Source organism: Sceloporus undulatus, chromosome 2 (genome assembly GCF_019175285.1).
Source record: "Sceloporus undulatus isolate JIND9_A2432 ecotype Alabama chromosome 2, SceUnd_v1.1, whole genome shotgun sequence".
NCBI classification, from domain to species: domain Eukaryota; kingdom Metazoa; phylum Chordata; class Lepidosauria; order Squamata; family Phrynosomatidae; genus Sceloporus; species Sceloporus undulatus.
In genome coordinates, this window is record NC_056523.1 from 42584121 (window position 1) to 42603549 (window position 19429).

At 41.8% G+C, this 19429-nt stretch overlaps 1 protein-coding gene across 1 annotated transcript; it reads left to right on the top strand.

Annotated features, from left to right (window-relative positions):
* Positions 1–7750: 7750 nt before the first annotated feature.
* TRNT1 (tRNA nucleotidyl transferase 1) lies at positions 7751–19220 on the top strand. The gene is made up of 9 exons (XM_042452130.1): positions 7751–7992; positions 10181–10340; positions 11989–12182; positions 13411–13549; positions 15266–15392; positions 15680–15873; positions 16960–16988; positions 17788–18012; positions 18801–19220. Exons 2-9 carry the CDS (start codon positions 10181–10183, stop codon positions 19047–19049), a joined length of 1317 nt encoding a protein of 438 aa, XP_042308064.1. The 5' UTR covers positions 7751–7992; the 3' UTR covers positions 19050–19220.
* The last annotated feature ends 209 nt before the right edge of the window (positions 19221–19429 follow it).

Sequence of the window (19429 nt, forward strand, 5' to 3'; positions counted from 1 at the left end):
AGTCTCTTCCAGCAGCTTACCCGATGTGTGTGATTTTAAATGATGAATTTTAATGTGGATTGTTTTTACTCGTGTATATCTTGTCTTTTTATTTCTATGCATGTATTTTTAAGTTTGATGTGCTATTTTTTTGAGGTTGTGTTTAACTGATGTGGTGTGACTGTTAATTGTTGTTCCCTGCGAGTCCATCCATTGCAGCGGGCAGGTTAAGAAATAAATATTATTACTGTGTGTGTTGTGGCTTGTTGTTGTTTTATTATTACAAATTGATGGTCATTAGCAAGAACATCAAGAAATATTTAAAGATCTAAAGTGTGTGTTGACACAATATAATATCTTGTATCTGTTGATAGCAGTGGTCATATCTTGCCGTAACAAGAGACTAGAAATCCGTCGGCGTTGATCTCCTTGACTTGGTCTGGCCCACTCCCCTATCGTGGCCCTAGGGGTTTCCCCATGATCCTAAAACGTCAGAATTTAAGCAGAATTGTCCTGCCAATTTGAGAGAAGGTTACCTAAGAACATAGATTATTGTGAGATCTCTCCTTCAGCTCTTTTTCCCGTCAGTTGTAAATTCCCCTTCTGCTGCCTCCATCGTAATCAGATCAATCCTAAGTGTGGTAATTTCAAAGTCTGCTCATGAAGCTGTAAGAGAAGTTTTAAAGTTCTTAATACATTTTGGGTAAAATAGCATCGCTACCCATATAGAAGGAAACTTAGGGCCTGAACAACAGGCCAAAATAAAGCTGCTTCCGCGTCACTTTGGAGGTTGGTGTTTAAATGATGCATGCATCCTAAGAGACTGGACACTGTGCCAAAGCCCCGCTCCAGTTCTAAGACTGGATGCAGCAGTGCTTTGGACAGCTTCTGGGACTCGTAAGAGAGTGTGTCATTTAACACGCATACCCTCCAAGTGACCCGAAGCAGCTTTATTTTGGTTCTGTCTGTTCAGCCCTAATTATATGTATGCTATGTTAGACAGTAGGGCATCAATCCTATATACATACACATGAATTTTGGGATACTATTACCCCTCTCGTCCCTCACTGTTAAATAGGGGCAAATTTCTATATGAACAGCCTGTGTCGCTTCACCTGCCTGGTCTCTACATAGAATTCTTAAAAAAACATCCAATGGTAGAAGTTGCGATCAACAACATGGTCTGTGACACACATGCAAACTCACTAATAAGAAGTAACCAATTTTTCAAAGCTATGTGTGCCACACTTGTCTTTGTATATTCATGGTTGCTCCATGTGTTGAAATGCTGTTATTCAGCAGAACATCGTGAAGATGTGGGGTGTTTTGGAAACCATGCGTTAAGAATTTTTTTTGTATATCTTTCACTGGAAATCACTAGGGACTACAAACATTCTCTATATTTAAGCAAACTGTTCCCCCCCCCCAAAAAATGGTTTCCACTCCATTTAGATCACTTTCTGATTTCTCATGTTCACTGCCGACACTGGTTCCCCACCAGTGAGTTCCCTTCCCAGATTCTGTTGGACCACAGTTCTATATTCCTTGTCATTGACCATGCTGGCTGGGGTTCTAGGAACTGAATCCACAATCAATGGGAACTGAAGATTAGGAGCCACCCCTCCAGTATCCTCCGAAGTGCTAGTCAACAGCACCCATGATCCCCAGGCTATGCTGGCTGAGGAATGATGGTACCTGTGTTCAAAATGCTGGATTGGAAAAAGCTGCTTTACACCTTTTGCCGAGATTCTTCCCATTGACAAATTGGTTTCCTCATGACAAGGGAGCATGTGCACAAGCCCTTGGAAGTACTTATTCCCAAACCGGGTTACACTGACACAAAAGTTACATGAATGTTGTCTTTGGGGCAAGGGGTTTTCACCTCCTGGTTTTAAACAGCTGTAGACTTTTTTACCCTAGCAGTAATGGTCCCTGTTTTTCTCCTCTATTGTTGATCATACGGACACCTGCAGCCTGGAACATCTCCTTCATCTGTGTAGGTGTTGCAGTGGTGGCAAAGTCACATCTGGGCTTCAGTCCACTGAGTAAGTCCCGGACAGCACCTCCTGCCTATTTTAGTTCATAATTTGCCTCGTCAAATAGTTCTGGTGGAAAATGGGAAAATAAGTAAGTGCACAAGGAACACAGGGGAACTGTTAACAAATTCTTACGTGATCTGCAATTGCCTCTTAACACATAAACTTCTTTTATCCCTCACAGTGATGCAATTTTACTAGGGCATTAATAAATGAAAGAAACCAAGATAGAAGAAAAAATACTGCATGCTGATGACAAGACCCAACCCTACCACCAGTGGAGTAAGGAAGCTGCCTCTGCCAGAGAGTTCTAGTATGAACAACCAACTCTCCCTAGAATTGTTAGCCATCTAACTTTTCATGTTGTACTTTTACTGCTATAGTGGTGAGAGCACTTGTATGATCTTTGTCTTCTGCTCAGGTCCCAAAAGTAACTTGGCTGGCTCTGAATATTTTGAAGGTGGGTAGAGTGCAACAGAATGAGTTAAGTTGGCCATGATGATTATATGATACACTTCTCTTTATACTTTCATTCAGCAGTTCATTTTTCCCATGTAATGAATGCTCTATATTCACATAAATGTCTCCTATTTTGATGACATTTAATCCTGAACTCCCTTCTCATAGGGAGGTTATATGCTGCAGAGATGTGAAGCCTGCTCTTTGACACGTTACATCTTGGCATATTAAGGCAAATTAAATACACTAAATGACCTCCGAGGCAGCCAAGTAATCCCCAAAACATTATATAGAAACATCACATACCTGCAAACATTCTTCCCATTTTACTACAACGAACTCAAGGTTATGGTGCAAAACACACTGCAGAAATAATCCAGTTTGAGACAGCTTTAACTGCCTGGCCTGCAATGCTGGGAATTCTGGGAACTGTAGTTTTGTGAGACGTTTAGCCTTCTCTGTCAGAGCGTCTTGGTGCCACAGTAACTACAATTCCCAGGATTCCCTAACACTGAGCCAGGCGTATTAAGCAGTCTCAAACTGGATTATTTCGCAGTGTGTTTTGGACCTATGACACCTTAAGTTCCCAGTAAGCAGAATAACTTGCGTTCAAAAAATGTGTTTCAGTATGGGATGTCAAAGCTGCACTATATTCTTCAGACTGTGCCTTGTGACACTTACCGTATTTTTTCTGGCGTATAAGACGACTGGGCATATAAGACGACCCCCAACCTTCCCAGTTAAAATATGAGTTTGGGTCTTACTCACCATATAAGCATCCCTCTTCCACCGCACACCAAATAAAAATCAAAAAACATCAGATTTGATTTCAATATGGTAATTTAATTCACATGACATGCAGGTACTTAGCAGGAAACCGTGGTATACAAAGTCTGCTTGGATTGGTCAGCTCTCCCTGCCTGCCCAGCCTCCCTGTCTCCAAGACTATTAGAGCGGTAGCTGCTTCTCTACGATTGCGCTATACGGTGGGATTGAGCTCCCCCCACCATATGCGGAGGCCACAGATCTTCAGTCCGGTCAGAATTCTCAGCACTGCCCTATAAGATGCCACCTGGCGTATACGACAACCCCGACTTTTGAGAAGATTTTCCTGGGTTAAAAAGTAGTCTTATCGCCAGAAAATACAGTATTTACTCCTGAAATGTTCCTTGTTGTAGCCATAATTGGTATTTCAAAGCTAGGGAAACCAATTCAGGATAGCTGTGCTGGCCATGCAGCCAACCACAAAACAAAATACAAAAATCCACAAACAGAATAACTTTATGCACAAAATACATGATGAAGGCTTTTGATTCACTGGCTTCTTCATCAGGTGAAAAATATTAAATCATACAGCACGAAGAATCACACAAGCAAGATAACAGACCGGCCAACATTTTGTTTCAGATGTTAACTGTTAACTCTTTGCCTCCTGTATAAGCCACTGAAGCTTTGAAGTTTGCTTGATGTTTTGTCCATTTTAGTTAGCTCATAAAGCTATCATGTTTTTTAAAGTAAATAATGTTTTCACTGGGGTAACTAATGATGTTCTGGTTCTAGTGCCAGTACACCAATCTCTGCTGGGACTAGCAAAAACAACAACAAAAACACACGTCATATTCCTTATAAATGTTTCTTGTTGCTCTCAGAAGATAGGTTTGTATTTTGCAGCTCTGTCTAAAACTTCTCCGAAAATGATGTGCTCTTACCTGCAACACCTTTCAGTCCTGGTGTGAAGAGGGACTGGGAATTCAGGAGATTCTAGCTTCATTGTACTTAGTGTCGCCACAGGGCTGTAAGCCCTGCTCTGCTGCAGGAAAAGAGGAGACTTTGCTTGCAGCCCTGGCCAATAGGTGACTCCACATCTGAGTGAAAAGTGGGAGGATGATAATGTTAATGTTTCCTTTGTTGAATAAGGCACATTACTGATCCCCTCACCATTCTTGATATGTTATTTCTCCAGATGTCCTCAGCTATGTTCAAAATTGTTGTTTGTCACATCAGCTTCACCCACCAGAAATACAGTTACTATGATTTTGTAACTGGTATGCAGAAATGTCCTGCTCACTGTGGGAAAGGAACCAATGCATACCATACTTAGAAGCCACTCTGCTCTGGAAGCCATGAACGACAGCGTGTTGAAACAGATTTAAAATGGTGGGTAACTAACTAGGTAATCACTAATATGGCAGAGAACTGCTGATGATTTACCTCACAGGGTTACTATTTATTCAGTCGTCCCCAACCTTGGGATCCCAGATGGTTGCAGGACTTCAGCTCCCAGATGCCCATGCCAGGATGGCCCTGAAGAATTATGGGAAATGTAGGGCCTGTTACAGACTGCCAAAATAAAGCTGCTTGGGTCTCTTGGAGGTATGCTATTTAAATGATGCATGCATCCTAAAGATCAGGAAGCTGCACCAAAAGCTGCACTCGCGTGCTTAGGCATGGAGTGTGGCTTTGATGCGACCTCTGGACTCTTAGGACCCTGCATCATTTAAAACAGTATACCTCCAAAGAGACCCAAAGCAGCTTTATTTTGGCAGTCTGTTGTAACAGGCCGTAGTAAAAGGAAAAACCTCCTAGCAAACCCAGTGTGGGAAACACATTTGTGAAGCACTTCAATATTTGCATGGGATTATCTTGCGCAATTATAACTATTACTCCCCCATCTTAAGGAATACATAAAGCATTCCAACCAGCCTAACCATTATATCAAGGGTGCCCGTATTGGCTATACCAAAGTACATAATATCCAAAATCCACACAACAGTGTGCCTTTATTCAGCCAACAAAAATCCACAATTATATGTTGCAGTTTTCAAAGTCCAATGGGTTTTTCATCAGGCAAGATGTCAAAAACCCTAGGGGGGGGAGGATGGACCATGTTAGTCTAACCCACATTTTGTCAAGTCTGTTGTGTTGTGATGTTATGGAAGGGTTATTCATGCAGGTGGCCTCTCCTCTTGGGGCATGTGGGTCTGGGAGAGTCTTAAAATCCAGGACATTAAATTTATTCAGCTAGCAAGAGAAAAGACTAGTTGTGCCTGAATCCTTTGTGAAGCTACAAGCCTCTTGTTAGGCAGAATACACTGAATTTCTCAGGATCCCCCCCCCCCCAATTGGGATCTGCATTGGCAGGTTTTACCTTAAAACCACCTAAAAAGTTATCCTGATGTAAAAGGCTGGAGGCTTTCTGAAAGGCCTATGACTAACGTGTCATATTTTTTCTTTCTTTCTGCCTCTGTACGGTTTCTGACAATAACAAGATGCCAGTGGGGCTTGGAAAGCCTGCAACTATATCTGGTGCGTTTTGGATGGCCTCACTAAAGGTATCATGTTTTGAGGGGTTTGGAGGTTTGTATTTTGTATGCCTAATGCAACGGCCTCCCAAACTTTGCATTGGAGAGTTTACAGGCCCCAGATTTTAGTGCTGGAATAGGGCTCTGGAGACCTGGATTTGATCCTGGCTTGGCCATGGGAGCCCACTGGGTGACTTTGGGCAAGTCACACTTTCTCAGCCTCAGCGAAGGCAATGGCACCTGCTCTGAACAATCTTGCCAAGAAAACCTCATGATAGGTTTGCCTTAGGGTGAATAAGTAGGAATAACAACAACACACAGCAACCAACAATATGGCTAACAGCTCCCCTGGGTTATTTAATTCATGCATGGCTTCCAAACCTTGCATTCGACATTGTTTACAGGTTCTACTCTCCCATACCCCCCCCCCCTTTTAAGGCTTATGGAAAGGAGAGTTTGGGGTGGGTTGGGGAATACATAGGATGACAGAGGTCCTCCTTTTCCAGGACACCACCCTACATTTCAATTTCTCTCAGAGGGATCCCCAAACGTCCTCCATTTTGACCAGGGCTAAGAAATATGCATTTACATTTTTATGAGCCTTTCAGGCTTTGCTTTTCAGTCCAGGAGGCATCCCCAAACGCCCTCCATTTTGAGCCTGACAAAGTAGTGCGAAATTACATGCCTACGAGTCCTTTCAGCTTTCAGTGTCTGTCCGGGAGGAATTCCAAAAACGTCCTCCATTTTGAGCATCGCCAAGAAGCATGCATCCCCATTCATAGCAGATTATTTTATCATTCTTTTCCTTTCAGCCAGGAGGGGATTTCAAAAGTCCTCCATTTCAAGCCTGAGTAAGAAGCATGCATTTATATTCTCTGAGCGTTTTTCAGCTTTTATTCTCTGCCCAGGGGAATCCCCCCAAAGCCCTCCATTTCGAGCCTCAACAAGAAGGCAGCATTTACATCTCTATGAGTGGCTCCCAGCTTTCATTTTGTGTAGGATGTCCTCCCTAAAGGACGGGGTAAGGACGGAAGGGCTCACCCAGCGGCCCCGGAGCTCCCGGCCTTCCTTCCGCAGTTGGGAGGCGGAGCGCGAAGGGGGGCCTCCTCCTCTTCTTCTCCTCTCTTCTCCTCCTCCTTCTCTGCCTTGCAGAGGCTAAGATGGCTGCCAGCCTTGGCCTCCCTCCCTTTTCCTCCCTCAGCAGCCCACCTGCCCCCCAAAATGGTTCTTTCCAGCCATTATTATTATTATTATTGGGGAGATAAGAAATAATAATAATATATATATAATAATAAAGAGGAGGGGGGTTATGACTTTGGCTGCACTCTGCACTGCAGAATAACCCATCCCCAAAACAGAGTTGAGAAGGTTTTTTAATTTATATGCATGCATAAATTTCTACCCTTTTGTAGAATAAAAACAAGGGAGGGGTTATATATATCTATAATATATATATTATATATATCCCCTCCCCTTTTTATTTTCTACAAAAGGGGTTGAAATATCATGGCCATTATAAATTTAAAAAACCTTCTCAAACTCGTTTTGGCGGAACGGGAGTGGGTTATTTCTGCCAGTGCAGAGTGCCAGCCAACGTCATAACCCCCCCTCCTCTTATTATTATATTATTGTTTATATTTCACAATAATAATAATAAATATGGCTGAATGAACCCATTTTGGGGGGGCAGGGGGCTGCTGAGTGAGGAAAAAGGGAGGAGGCCAGGCTGGCCAGCCATCTTAGCCTCTTGCAATGCGAGAAGGAGGGGAGGAGGAGGGACGAAGGGAGGAGGCACCCTTCCTTCTCCGCCTCCAAACTGCGAAAGGAAGGCCGGGGAGCTCCGGGGCCTGCTGCGGTGAGCCTTTTCATTCTTCCTGCCTTCCTTTATGGAGGACATTCCTACACTACAAAATGAAAGCTTGGAGCCACCATAAGAGATGTCTGCTTCTTGTTGAGGCTCGAAATGGAGGGCGTTTGGGGGGATTCCTCCTGGGCAGAGAATAAAAGCTGAAAACGCTCAGAGAAATATAAATGCATGCTTCTTACTCAGGCTTGAAATGGAGGACTTTTGAAATCCCTCCTGGGCTGAAAGGAAAAGATAATGATAATAATAATGCTGCTATGAATGGGGATGCATGCTTCTTGGCGATGCTCAAAATGGAGGACGTTTTTGGAATTCCTCCCGGACAGACACTGAAAGCTGAAAGGACTCGTAGGCATGTAATTTCGCACTACTTTGTCAGGCTCAAAATGGAGGGCGTTTGGGGATGCCTCCTGGACTGAAAAGCAAAGCCTGAAAGGCTCATAAAAATGTAAATGCATATTTCTTAGCCCTGGTCAAAATGGAGGACGTTTGGGGATCCCTGCTGGAGAGGAAATTGAAATGTAGGGTGTGTCCTGGAAAAGGAGGACCTCTGGTCATCCTATGTATTCCCCAACCCACCCCTAAAACTCTCCTTTCCATAAGCCTTAAAAGGGGGGGTCTGGGAGAGTATTGAACCTGTAAACTAATGTCTAATGCAAGGTTTGGAAGCCATTGCATGATTAAATATACCCAGGGGAGCTGTGTTAGCCATATTGTTGTTGCTGTGTGTTGTTGTTATTTCCTACTTATGTCAACCCTAAGGCAAACCTATCATGAGGTTTTCTTGGCAAGATTGGTTCAGAGCAGGTTTGCCATTGCCTTTCGCTGAGGCTGAGAAAGTGTGACTTGCCCAAAGTCACCCAGTGGGCTCCCATGGCCAAGCCAGGATTCAAATCCAGGTCTCCAGAGCCCTATTCCAGCACTAAAATCTGGGGCCTGTAAACTCTCTCAATGCAAAGTTTGGGAGCCGTTGCATTAGGCATATCAAAATACAGTACAATAACCTCCAAACCCCTCAAAACAGTGATACCTTTAGTGAGGTCATCCAAAACGCACCAGATATATGTTGCAGGCTTTCCAAGCCCCACTGGCTTCTTTGTCATTGTCAGAAACCGTACAGGAGGCAGAAAGAAAGAAAAAATATGACTACGTTAGTCATAGGCCTTTCAGAAAGCCTCCATGCTTTTACATCAGGATAACTTTTTAGGTGGTTTTAAGGTAAAACCTGCCAATGCAGTTCCAATTGGGGGGGGGGGGATCCTGAGAAATTCAGTGTATTCTGTCTAACAAAGAGGCTGGTAGCTTCACAAAGGATTCAGGACAAACTAGTCTTTTTCTCTTGCTAGCTGAATTTAAATTTAATGTCCTGGATTTTTAAGACTCTCCCAGTACCCACATGCCCCAAAGGAGGAGAGGCCTACCTGCATGAATACCCTTCCATAACATCACAACACCACAGTATCTTGACAAAATGTGGGTTTATGACTAACATGGTCATCCCCCCCCCCCCGGTATGGTTTTTGACATCTTTGCCTGATGAAGAAACCCATTGGAGCTTTGAAAACTTGCAACATATATATTGTGGATTTTTGTTGGCTGAATAAAGGCATCACTGTTGTGTGGATTTTGGATATTATTGTACTTTGGTATATGGCCAATACGGCTACCCTTGGATATAATGGTTAGGCTGGTTGGAATGCTTTATTGTATTCCTTAGAGATGGGGGAGTAATAGTTATAATTGCGCTAAGTATACATCCCATGCAAATATTTGAAGTGCTTCACAAATTGTGTTTCCCACCTGTGGTTTGCTAGGAGGTTTTTTCCTTTTACTACGGCCTGTTACAGACTGCCAAAATAAAGCTGCTTCGGGTCTCTTTGGAGGTATCTGTTTAAATGATGCATGGGTCCTAAGAGTCCAGAGGTCACATCAAAGCCACACTCCATTCCTAAGCACCGGAGTGCAGCTTTTGGTGCAGCTTCCTGATTCTTAGGATGCATGCATCATTTAAATAGCATACCTCCAAAGAGACCCGAAGCAGCTTTATTTTGGCAGTCTGTAACAGGCCTACATTTCCCATAATTCTTCATGGCCATCCTGGCATGGGTATTCTGGGAGCTGAAGTCCTGCACCATCTGGGGATCCCAAGGTTGGGGACGACTGAATAAATAGTAATCCCTGTGAGGTAAATCATCAGCAGTTCTCTGCCATATTAGTGATTACCTAGTTAAGTTACCCACCAGTTTTAAATCTGTTTCATCACTGCTGTCGTTCAGTGGTCTTCCAGAGCAGAGTGGCTTCTTGAAGTAGTGGTATGCATTGGTTCCTTTCCCACAGTGAGCAGGACATTTCTGCATACCAGTTACAAAATCATAGTAACTGTATTTCTGGTGGGTTGAGCTGATGTGACAAACAACAATTTTGAACATAGCTGAGGACATCTGGAGAAATAACATATTCAAGAATGGTGAGGGTATCAGTAATGTGCCTTATTCAACAAAGGAAACATTAACATTATTCATCTCTCCACTTTTCCTCAGATGTGGAGTCACCTATTTGGCCAGGGCTGCAAGGCAAGTCTTCCTCTTTTTCCTTGCAGCAGAGCAGGGCTTACAGTCCTGTGGCGACACTTAAGTACAATGAAGCTAGAATCTCCTGAATTCCAGTCCCTCTTCACACCAGGACTGAAAGGTGTTGCAGGTAAGAGCACATCATTTTCTGAGAAGGTTTAGGACAGAGCTGGCAAAATACAAACCTATCTTCTGAGAGCAACAAGAAACATTTATAAGGAATATGGACGTGTGTTTTTGTTGTTGTTTTTGCTAGTCCAGCAGAGATTTGGTGTACTTGCACTAGAACTCAGAACATCATTATTTACCCCAGTGAAAACATTATTTACTTTAGAAAACAGTGATAGCTTTATGAGCTTAACTAAAATGGACAGAATACATCAAGCAAACTTTCAAAGCTTCAGTGGCTTATACATGAGGCAAAGATGTTAACAGTTAACATCTGAAACAAAATGTTGGCCTGTCTGTTATCTTCTGTTGTGTGATTTCTTCTGCTGTATGATTTTTAATATTTTCACCTGATGAAGAAGCCAGTGAATCAAAAGCCTTCATCATGTATTTTGTGCATAAAGTTATCTCTGTTTTGTGGATTTTGTATTTTGTTTTGTGTTGCTGCATGGCCAGCACAGCTATCCTGAATTGGTTTCCTAGCTTTGAAGATACCAAATTTTGCTACAACAAGGAACATTTCAGGAGTAAATACGGTAAGTGTCACAAGGCACAGTCTGAAGAATATAGTGCAGCTTTGACATCCCATACTTGAACACATTTTTTGAAAGCAAGTTTCATTCTGCTTAACTGGAACTTAAGGTGTCATAGGTCCAAAACACACTGCTGAAATAATCCAGTTTGAGACTGCTTTAACTGCCCTGGCTCAGTGTTAGGGAATCCTGGGAATTGTAGTTACTGTGGCACCAGAGCGCTCTGACAGAGAAGGCTAAACGTCTCACAAAACTACAGTTCCCAGAATTCCCTAGCATTGAGCCAGGGCAGTTAAAGCTGTCTCAAACTGGATTATTTCTGCAGTGTGTTTTGGACCATAACCTTAGTTGTTGTAGTAAAATGGGAAGAATGTTTGCAGGTATGTGATGTTTTCTTATATAATGTTTTGGGGATTACTTGGCTGCCTCGGAGGTCATTTAGGTATTTAATTGCCTTAATAGTGCCAAGATGTAACGTATCATAAGCAGGCTTCACATCTCTGCAGCTATATACCTCTCTATGAGAAGGGAGTTCAGGATTAAATGTCATCAAAATAAATGAGACATTTATGTGAATATAGAGCATTCATTACATGGGAAAAATATGAACTGCTGAATGAAAGTATAAATATGAAAGTGTATCATATAATCATCATGGCCAACTTAACTCATTCTGTTGCACTCTACCCACCCTTCAAAAATATTCAGAGCCAGCCAAGTTACTTTGGGACCTGATGCAGAAGATCATACAAGTGCCTCTCACCAACTATAGCAGTAAAAGTACAATCATGAAAAGTTAGATTGCTAACAATTCTATGTTGTTTCATGACTAGCAAAATCTGCTGCAGAGGCAGCTTCCTTACTCCACTGAGTGGTAGGGTTGGTCTTGTCAGTCATCATGCAGTATTTTTTCTTCTATCTTGGTTTCTTTCATTTATTAATTGCCCTAGTAAAATTGCATCAACTGTGAGGGATAAAAGAAGTTTATGTGTTAAGAGGCAATTGCAGATCACGTAAGAATTTGTTAACAGTTCCCTGTTTCTTGTGCACTTACTTATTTTCCCATCTTTCCACCAGAACTATTTGACGGAGCAAATTATGAACTAAGAATAGCAGGAGGTGCTGTCCGGGACTTACTCAGTGGACTGAAGCCACAAGATGTTGACTTTGCCACCACTGCAACACCTACACAGATGAAGGAGATGTTCCAGGCTGCAGGTGTCCGTATGATCAACAATAGAGGAGAAAAACATGGAACCATTACTGCTAGGGTAAAAAGATCTACAGCTGTTTAAAACTCAGGAGGTGACAACCCCTTGCCCCAAAGACACATTCATGTAACTTTGTGTCAGTGTACCCTGTTTGGGAATGAGTACTTCCAAGGGCTTGTGCACATGCTCCCTTGTCATGAGAGAACCAATTGTCAATGGGAAGAATCTGGCAAAAGGTGTAAAGCAGCTTTTTCCAATCCAGCATTTTGAACTACAGGTACCATCATTCCTCAGCCAGCATAGCTTGGGGATCATGGGTGTGTTGACTAGCACTTCTGGAGGATACTGGGAGGGGTGGCCTCCTAATCTTCAGTTCCCAGATGATGTTGGATTTCAGTTCCTAGAACCCCAGCCAGCATGGTCAATGACAAGGAATATAGGAACTGTGGTCCAACAGAATCTGGGAACTCACTGGTTGGGAACCAGTGTCTATGAGCAGTGAAGAAATCAGAAAGTGATCTAAATGGAGTGGAACCATGTTTTGGGGGGGGGGACAGTTTGCTTAAATATAGAGAATGTTGTAAGTCCCTAGTGATTTCCAGTGAAAGATATACAAAAAAATTCTTAACCATGTTCCAAAACATCTTACATGTTCTGCTGATATAACAGCTTCAACACATGTACACACATGAATATACAAAGAACAAGTGTGGCACACATAGTTTGAAAATAGTGGTTACTTCTTATTAGTGAGTTTGGATGTGTGTCATAGCCATTTGTTGATCAACTTCTACCATTGGATGTTTTTTATAAGAATTCTATGTAGAGACCAGGCAGGTGAAGCTGACACAGGCTGTTCATATTAGAAATATGCCCCTATTTAACAGTGAGGGAAGAGAGGGGTCATAGTATCCCAAAATTATGTGTATTTATATAGGTATTGATGCCCTACTGTCTAACATAGCATACATATAATTTAGGGCCTGAACAGACAGACCAAAATAAAGCTGCTTCGGGTCACTTTGGAGGTATGCTGTTTAAATGACACACTCATCTTAAGAGTCCAGAAGCTGTGCCAAAGCTGCACTCCAGTCCTTAGAACTGGAGCGTGGCTTTGGCACAGTGGCCAGCCTCTTAGGATGCATGCATCATTTAAACACCATACCTCCAAAGTAACCGGAAGCAGCTTTATTTTGGCCTGTCTGTTCAGGCCCTAAGTTTCCTTCTATATTGGTAGCGATGCTATTTTTCCCAAAATGTATTAAGAACTTTAAAACTTCTCTTACAGCTTCATGAGCAGAACTTTGAAATTACCACACTTAGGATTGATCTGATTACTGATGGGAGGCATGCAGAAGTGGAATTTACAACTGACTGGGAAAAAGATGCTGAGAGGAGAGATCTCACAATTAATTCTATGTTCTTAGGTAACCTTCTCTCAAATTGGCATGACAATTCTGCTTTAAATTCTGACTGTTTTTATTGTTATTTTCATGTGGAAATTCCCCTATGGCCAGCTATAGGGGAGTTGGGCTCAGACTCAAGTCAATGATGATCAACTCCGACTGATTTCTAGTCTATTTGTTACTGCAAGATTATGATCCCACTGCTTATTCAACCAGATACTAAGATATTTATATTTGTCAACACACACTTTTAGATCTTTAAATATTTCTTGATGTTCTTGCTAATTACCATCAATTTGTAATAATAATAACAACAACAATCACAACAACAACAGTAATAATATTTATTTCTTACCTGCCTCTCTGCATGGATTGACTCAGGGAACAACAATTAACAGTCACACCACATCAGTTAAAACACTTCAATTAAAATACACATCAATTTAAAAATACATGCATATAAATTAAAAAGACAAGATATACACATATTAAAACAATCCACATTTAAAATTCATCATTTAAAATCACATCCGGGTAAGCCTGCTGGAAGAGACTTGTCTTTAATGCTGTTTTGAATTCAGACAGTGTATTCAGCTGTCAGATCTCTTCTGGCAGGTCATTCCAAAGTCCAGGGGCAGCTGAAAAAAAGGTCAAGACAGTTGCTTACCTAGTCCTGGGTGACTGAAGTAAATGTCCTCCAGAGAACCTGAATGTACAGGGCAGATTATATGGAAGTTGGCGATCATGTAGGTAATCTGGACCCAAACCATGTAGGGATTTAGAGGTAATAACGAACACTTTGTACCTTGCCCAGAAAGCAATTGGCAGCCAGTGCAGTGATTTTAATACTGGTATAATGTGATCACTCACTCCTGGATGTACTCATAATCATTCTGGCTGCCATGTTTGGAACTAGTTGAAGTTTCCAAGCTTGGTACAGAGGTACCCCCGATTAAAGTGCATTGCAAAAGTCCAGCCTGAGGTTTCCAGAATGTGCACTGCCATCTTTAGATCCTCCTGCTCTAGGTAAGGGCAGAGCTGGCATATGAATCAAAACTGATAGTAAGTACTCCTGGCTATCACATCTATCTGAGCTGTCTTGATCCTGAGGTACCCTAGACTGTGAACATAGTCGTTCATAGGGAGTATAACCCCATCCAGGGTTGATTGACACACCTGCAAACCCAGGGTAGGATTCTTGACAGTAGGCCCTTCTGCCTTGTCTTGATTCAACTTCAATTTGTTTTTCCTCATCCAGCCCATTACCCCCTTTAAGACTTCATTTTCAGACCTTGGTCATGACTTATTTCACTGACTTTATCAAGTAATCCTTGCAGATAATCTCAGTTGTCAACTAGCAATACCATATAATCTACATATCAGATGTCACTAATAATCTTTCCGTTAACATCATTAATCTGTAAGGAACACAGGATAAAGTCACACCCATGAAGTGCCTCTCTACAAGGGATGGTATTTTCAAGGAAGTGTCCTCTGCAGCTCATAATATCTGAAACTGGTTCATAATGAGACAGGTGGTTCCTTCAGCAGCCAGGTTTCATACCATTTAAGGCTTTCAAAGTTAAAAAGAACACCTTGAATGAATTTCCTGAATCTTGAACTGGATCCAGATATTGAGCTTATGCTTGCTTTGTTTAAATGTTAAGGATAAATGTGGCATCAGAACATACCCTTTTAAAATGACCTGAGTTATTTTTGTTTGTATTTGCTTTATAGGTTTGGATGGCACACTCTATGACTATTTCAATGGCTATGATGATTTAAAAAGCAGCAAAGTCAGATTTGTGGGACATGCGAACCAAAGAATACAAGAAGATTACTTAAGAATTCTACGATACTTCAGGTAGAAGTTTTCTGTTTCTAAAGAGCATGATCTGACACCACATGGATAGATTGTTACATAGTTTACTGTAGCACAGTTTCCTCATTCACCCATATAATGGTGATGCTCACATGGACATTGTGTTAAAACACAATCCCAAACCCTTGTCATATTAGTCAGTATTGAGTTGCAGCACTTTCATATCAAATGTCAGCATTTTCAGAATGAAAACAATCAGTTTTCCAATATATATTTGCAAAAGAGACATATTTGCTCTGGCTACTGAGATTTTCTTCTTGTTGTTGTAGGTTTTATGGAAGGATAGCAAAAAAGCCTGGTGACCATGAACCTGAAACTCTAGAAGCTATCAAAGAAAATTCCAAAGGCCTGGCTGGGATATCAGGCGAGAGGATTTGGATGGAATTGAAGAAGATCCTTGTTGGGAAACATGCTAATCATCTCATTTGCCTAATGTACGAACTTGATGTAGCCAACTACATAGGTAAAGTGCAGCGAGCTTACATGGCAATAATCCTTCTCAAATTCAGAACATTAATGATAGGAAACATGGGTGGGTTACAGACCGCCGCTTTGCGGCAGTATGCCGCCACCGCCACTTGCTCCGTGCAGGAGCCGCAGCAGCCACACCGCGCGGCTCCCGCACGGACCGAAAAAGAAGCTCCAAAATGGAGCTTCTTTAAGCGGCGCCTCTATGACGTCGCGAGGCTCCAGGGGTGGACTCGCGACGTCATAGACGCCGTGACACATACGGACGCACAGCGTCCGATACGTAAATATGGCGGCGGCCGTGTGGAACGGCCGCCGCCATATTGTACGTACAGAATACGTACTAGGATTAGGGGGTGCGGAAGCACCGCCCCTTCCTAACCCTAGTACGTATTCATTACGTACTAAGTGGCGGTGTGTAACCCGCCATGGTCATTTCAGGGGCACATCCTACAGCAAGTAAGCTATGTGCTTTGTTAGAAAAATGGGCATAATCCATTAACAATTTTAAAGGTTTTTACATCGGCTTAGATTTCACCCACTAGACTTAAAGCACACCTCTTGGAAACCCCTATTGTTACTTTGGTTATTGGACAGTAGTTCTGACCCAATCTCTGGTGCACTGTGATGAGTTGTGGGTTTGCACTCAAGATACAATTCTTCCTGTGATCCTGTTAGCTGTGGTATTTTGACTACAGCTCAAAACAGTATTATTAGTAAGTTCATTTGTGTAGGACCAGGGAATGTGTGATTCACTAGATATTATTAGTCTATGACTTCCGTTGGTTATTTTGGCTAGAGCTAATGGATATTGGTGTACTGTTCAACATCTTTATCAGTGACCTGGAGGAAAAAATTGGGGGAATACTTATCAAATTTGCAGATGACACCAAATTAGGAGAACTAGCTAATACTCCAGAGGACCAAAGGATCAAATCAAAATGACCTGAATAGACTAGGAAAGCTGGGGGGGGCAACAGCAAACAAAATGAACTTCAACAGAGAGAACATGTAAGGTATGCACTTCAGGGCGAAAAAACATGAATGCACAGATATAGCGATGGGGACACTGGCTAAGGAGGACAAAATGTGAAAGGATCTAGGATCCAAGTAGAACCACAAGTGAATATGGAGTCAACAGTGCGATGCGGCAGCTAAACAAGGCCAATGCGATTTTAGCTGCATCAATAGAAGTAAGTACGTGTGTAGATCAAGGGAAGTAAGAGTGCACTAATCTTGGCTCGGTCAGCCCCAACTGGACATATTGTTTCCAGTTCTGGGCGGCACCAATTATAAAGGACATTGAGAAACTGGAAGCATGTCAAAGGAGGGCGACTAAAATGTGAAGGGTCTGGAAACCTTGCCACTAGAGGAACGCCTTAGGGTAGCTGGGGATGTTTAGCCTGGAGAAAGAAGAAGTTAAGATGGTGATATTATAGCTCTGTTTAAATACTTGACGGTATTTCATATTGAGGAAGCAAGCTTTTTTTCTGCTGCCTCAGAGACTATGACCCGGAGCAATGATGCAAGCTGCAGGAAAAGAGATTCCAGCTCAACATTAGGAGGAACTTCCTCACAGTAAGGCTGTTCGACAGTGGAACACAACTCCCTCAGAGTGTAATGGAGTCTCCCTCCTTGGAGGTCTTCAAATGGAGGCTGGATGACCATCTGTCAGGAATGCTTTGATTGGTTTATTCCTGCATGGCAGGGGGTTGAACTGGACTCCTTTGTGTCTCTCCCAACTATGATTCTTTGATTCTATGATTCTAACATTACCTGGAAGGCCACATGTTTCACTATCTGAATTATTTGACAGATACATCTTTTGCTAGCCATTGGTTTTTTGGTTATGCTGTTCTCATGTTCCTTTTTTTTGTGTGTCTCGGTTGCCTGTTAATGGAACTTACAGGAATTTGAGGCAGTCTTAAAAATGTCAGAATCTCTTCCAAAACCAATGACCGTTCTAACATCACTGTTAAAGGTTCCAGATGACATCACGAAACTGGATTTAAGGCTGAAAATTTCAAAAGATGAAAAAAACCTTGGACTGTTTTTACTGAAGCATAGGAGAGATTTGGTCAAAGCTACTGATACTACAGAACCACTTAAGCCATATAAAGACTTCGTTATAGATGTAAGTATGATCTTGCACCCTTACTTCAGATTAAAATTTTTTAGAATAATTGTTCTACCAGAGACACTTCTGGATAATTCATAATGCTTGTTCAGCTACTTCTTATACTTACATCTGTCTTTGCTGCCATGGCCAAAATTCTATTGGGATGTTACACTGGCAGTTTTACTTCTTTCCATGCTTGCAAAGGAGGCATCCAGTAGCACTCAAGAGTTTTACATTCTACCAGCATTGAACAGAATTCTGGCCATAATGCCCTGGGAAAAGCACATAAAGTTGTAAACTTGAAAGGTGGTTGAGGGAAATGAAAAAAATTATCTTAAAAGAGAGGGGTATCTAACTCTTCCTATCCTTTTAGACTTAAGTACCACCTGTAATGTGCCCTTGAAGGCATAAATGTTTTGTACTCATAATGAAACAGCTGAGATAGAGATTTGTTGGTCAGTGAAACTTATTCTAAAATGAGTTGCTCCTCCCTCTCAGGAGTGTTGAGGAGTGTTCTGTAGTGGAAGTAACCCCCAAGACAGTCAGTCTACATCCTACTTACACTCCTCTAGGCTGTGTTTAGTGGTTTTAACATTGGGCTCAAAATATCATACATAGCTTTGAGCTGCTGTAGCTCAGTGACTGGTGAAGAGAGAAGAGTGTGTCCAAATCTGGATCCTAAATTATGTTAAGAAAGTTTGTTTATTTATTTAAAATTGGTAGCTTTTAGGTTGTGGATGTTGTGTGCACAAATTCCTCAGATTGTTGTGATGTATTGCTTTTGTTTTTGTTTTTTTGTGAAGTCAAGGGAAGTTGATGCAACATCCAGAATCTGTGAGCTTCTGAAATACCAAGGAGAAGAAGATCTTCTGCATGAAATGCAACAATGGTCTGTCCCTACTTTTCCTGTGAGCGGCCACGACATCAGGAAAATAGGGATTTCATCTGGGAAAGAAATTGGGGTACTGTTGCAAGAGTTACGGGATCGGTGGAAAAGAAGTGGATACAGAATGGACAAAGAAGAACTCTTAAGCTATGTGAAGAAGGGATAAAAGAAATGGGGGAAATACAGTCTAAAATAATTTAGTGAATAAAATTGTATCAGATTCTATGTGTAAATATTTTGCTACTCTTGCTCAAAATGGCACTTCGTACCAAAATCCCTTGAAATGAATTTTCTGTTCGTGTTTTTTACAATTAAAACATAAAATATTGGCAAGCAATTTCTTGTATATTTGCAGTTTGTGATTATATTTTACTGAACTGTTCTGGTATTGAATTAAGATGTGATGGCATACCAAATCAAACACACAATTTTTTGACTGGGGAACAATTTTTTTAATTTCATGGTGTCTTTTCTTGGGGCCTAAAATTCCAAGGGAGATTGTGTGCAATATTATAAATACCATAGGTTTAGGATTCCAGTTTCAGA

Coding starts and splice junctions, on each gene's coding strand:
- TRNT1 (XM_042452130.1), top strand. CDS start 10,181: ATGTGGAGTCACCTATTTGGCCAGGGCTGCAAGGCAAGTCTTCCTCTT. Junction 10,341..11,988: donor AGGACTGAAAGGTGTTGCAG/GTAAGAGCACAT, acceptor TCTTTCCACCAG/AACTATTTGACGGAGCAAAT. Junction 16,989..17,787: donor TGAAAGGATCTAGGATCCAA/GTAGAACCACAA, acceptor TGGAACTTACAG/GAATTTGAGGCAGTCTTAAA.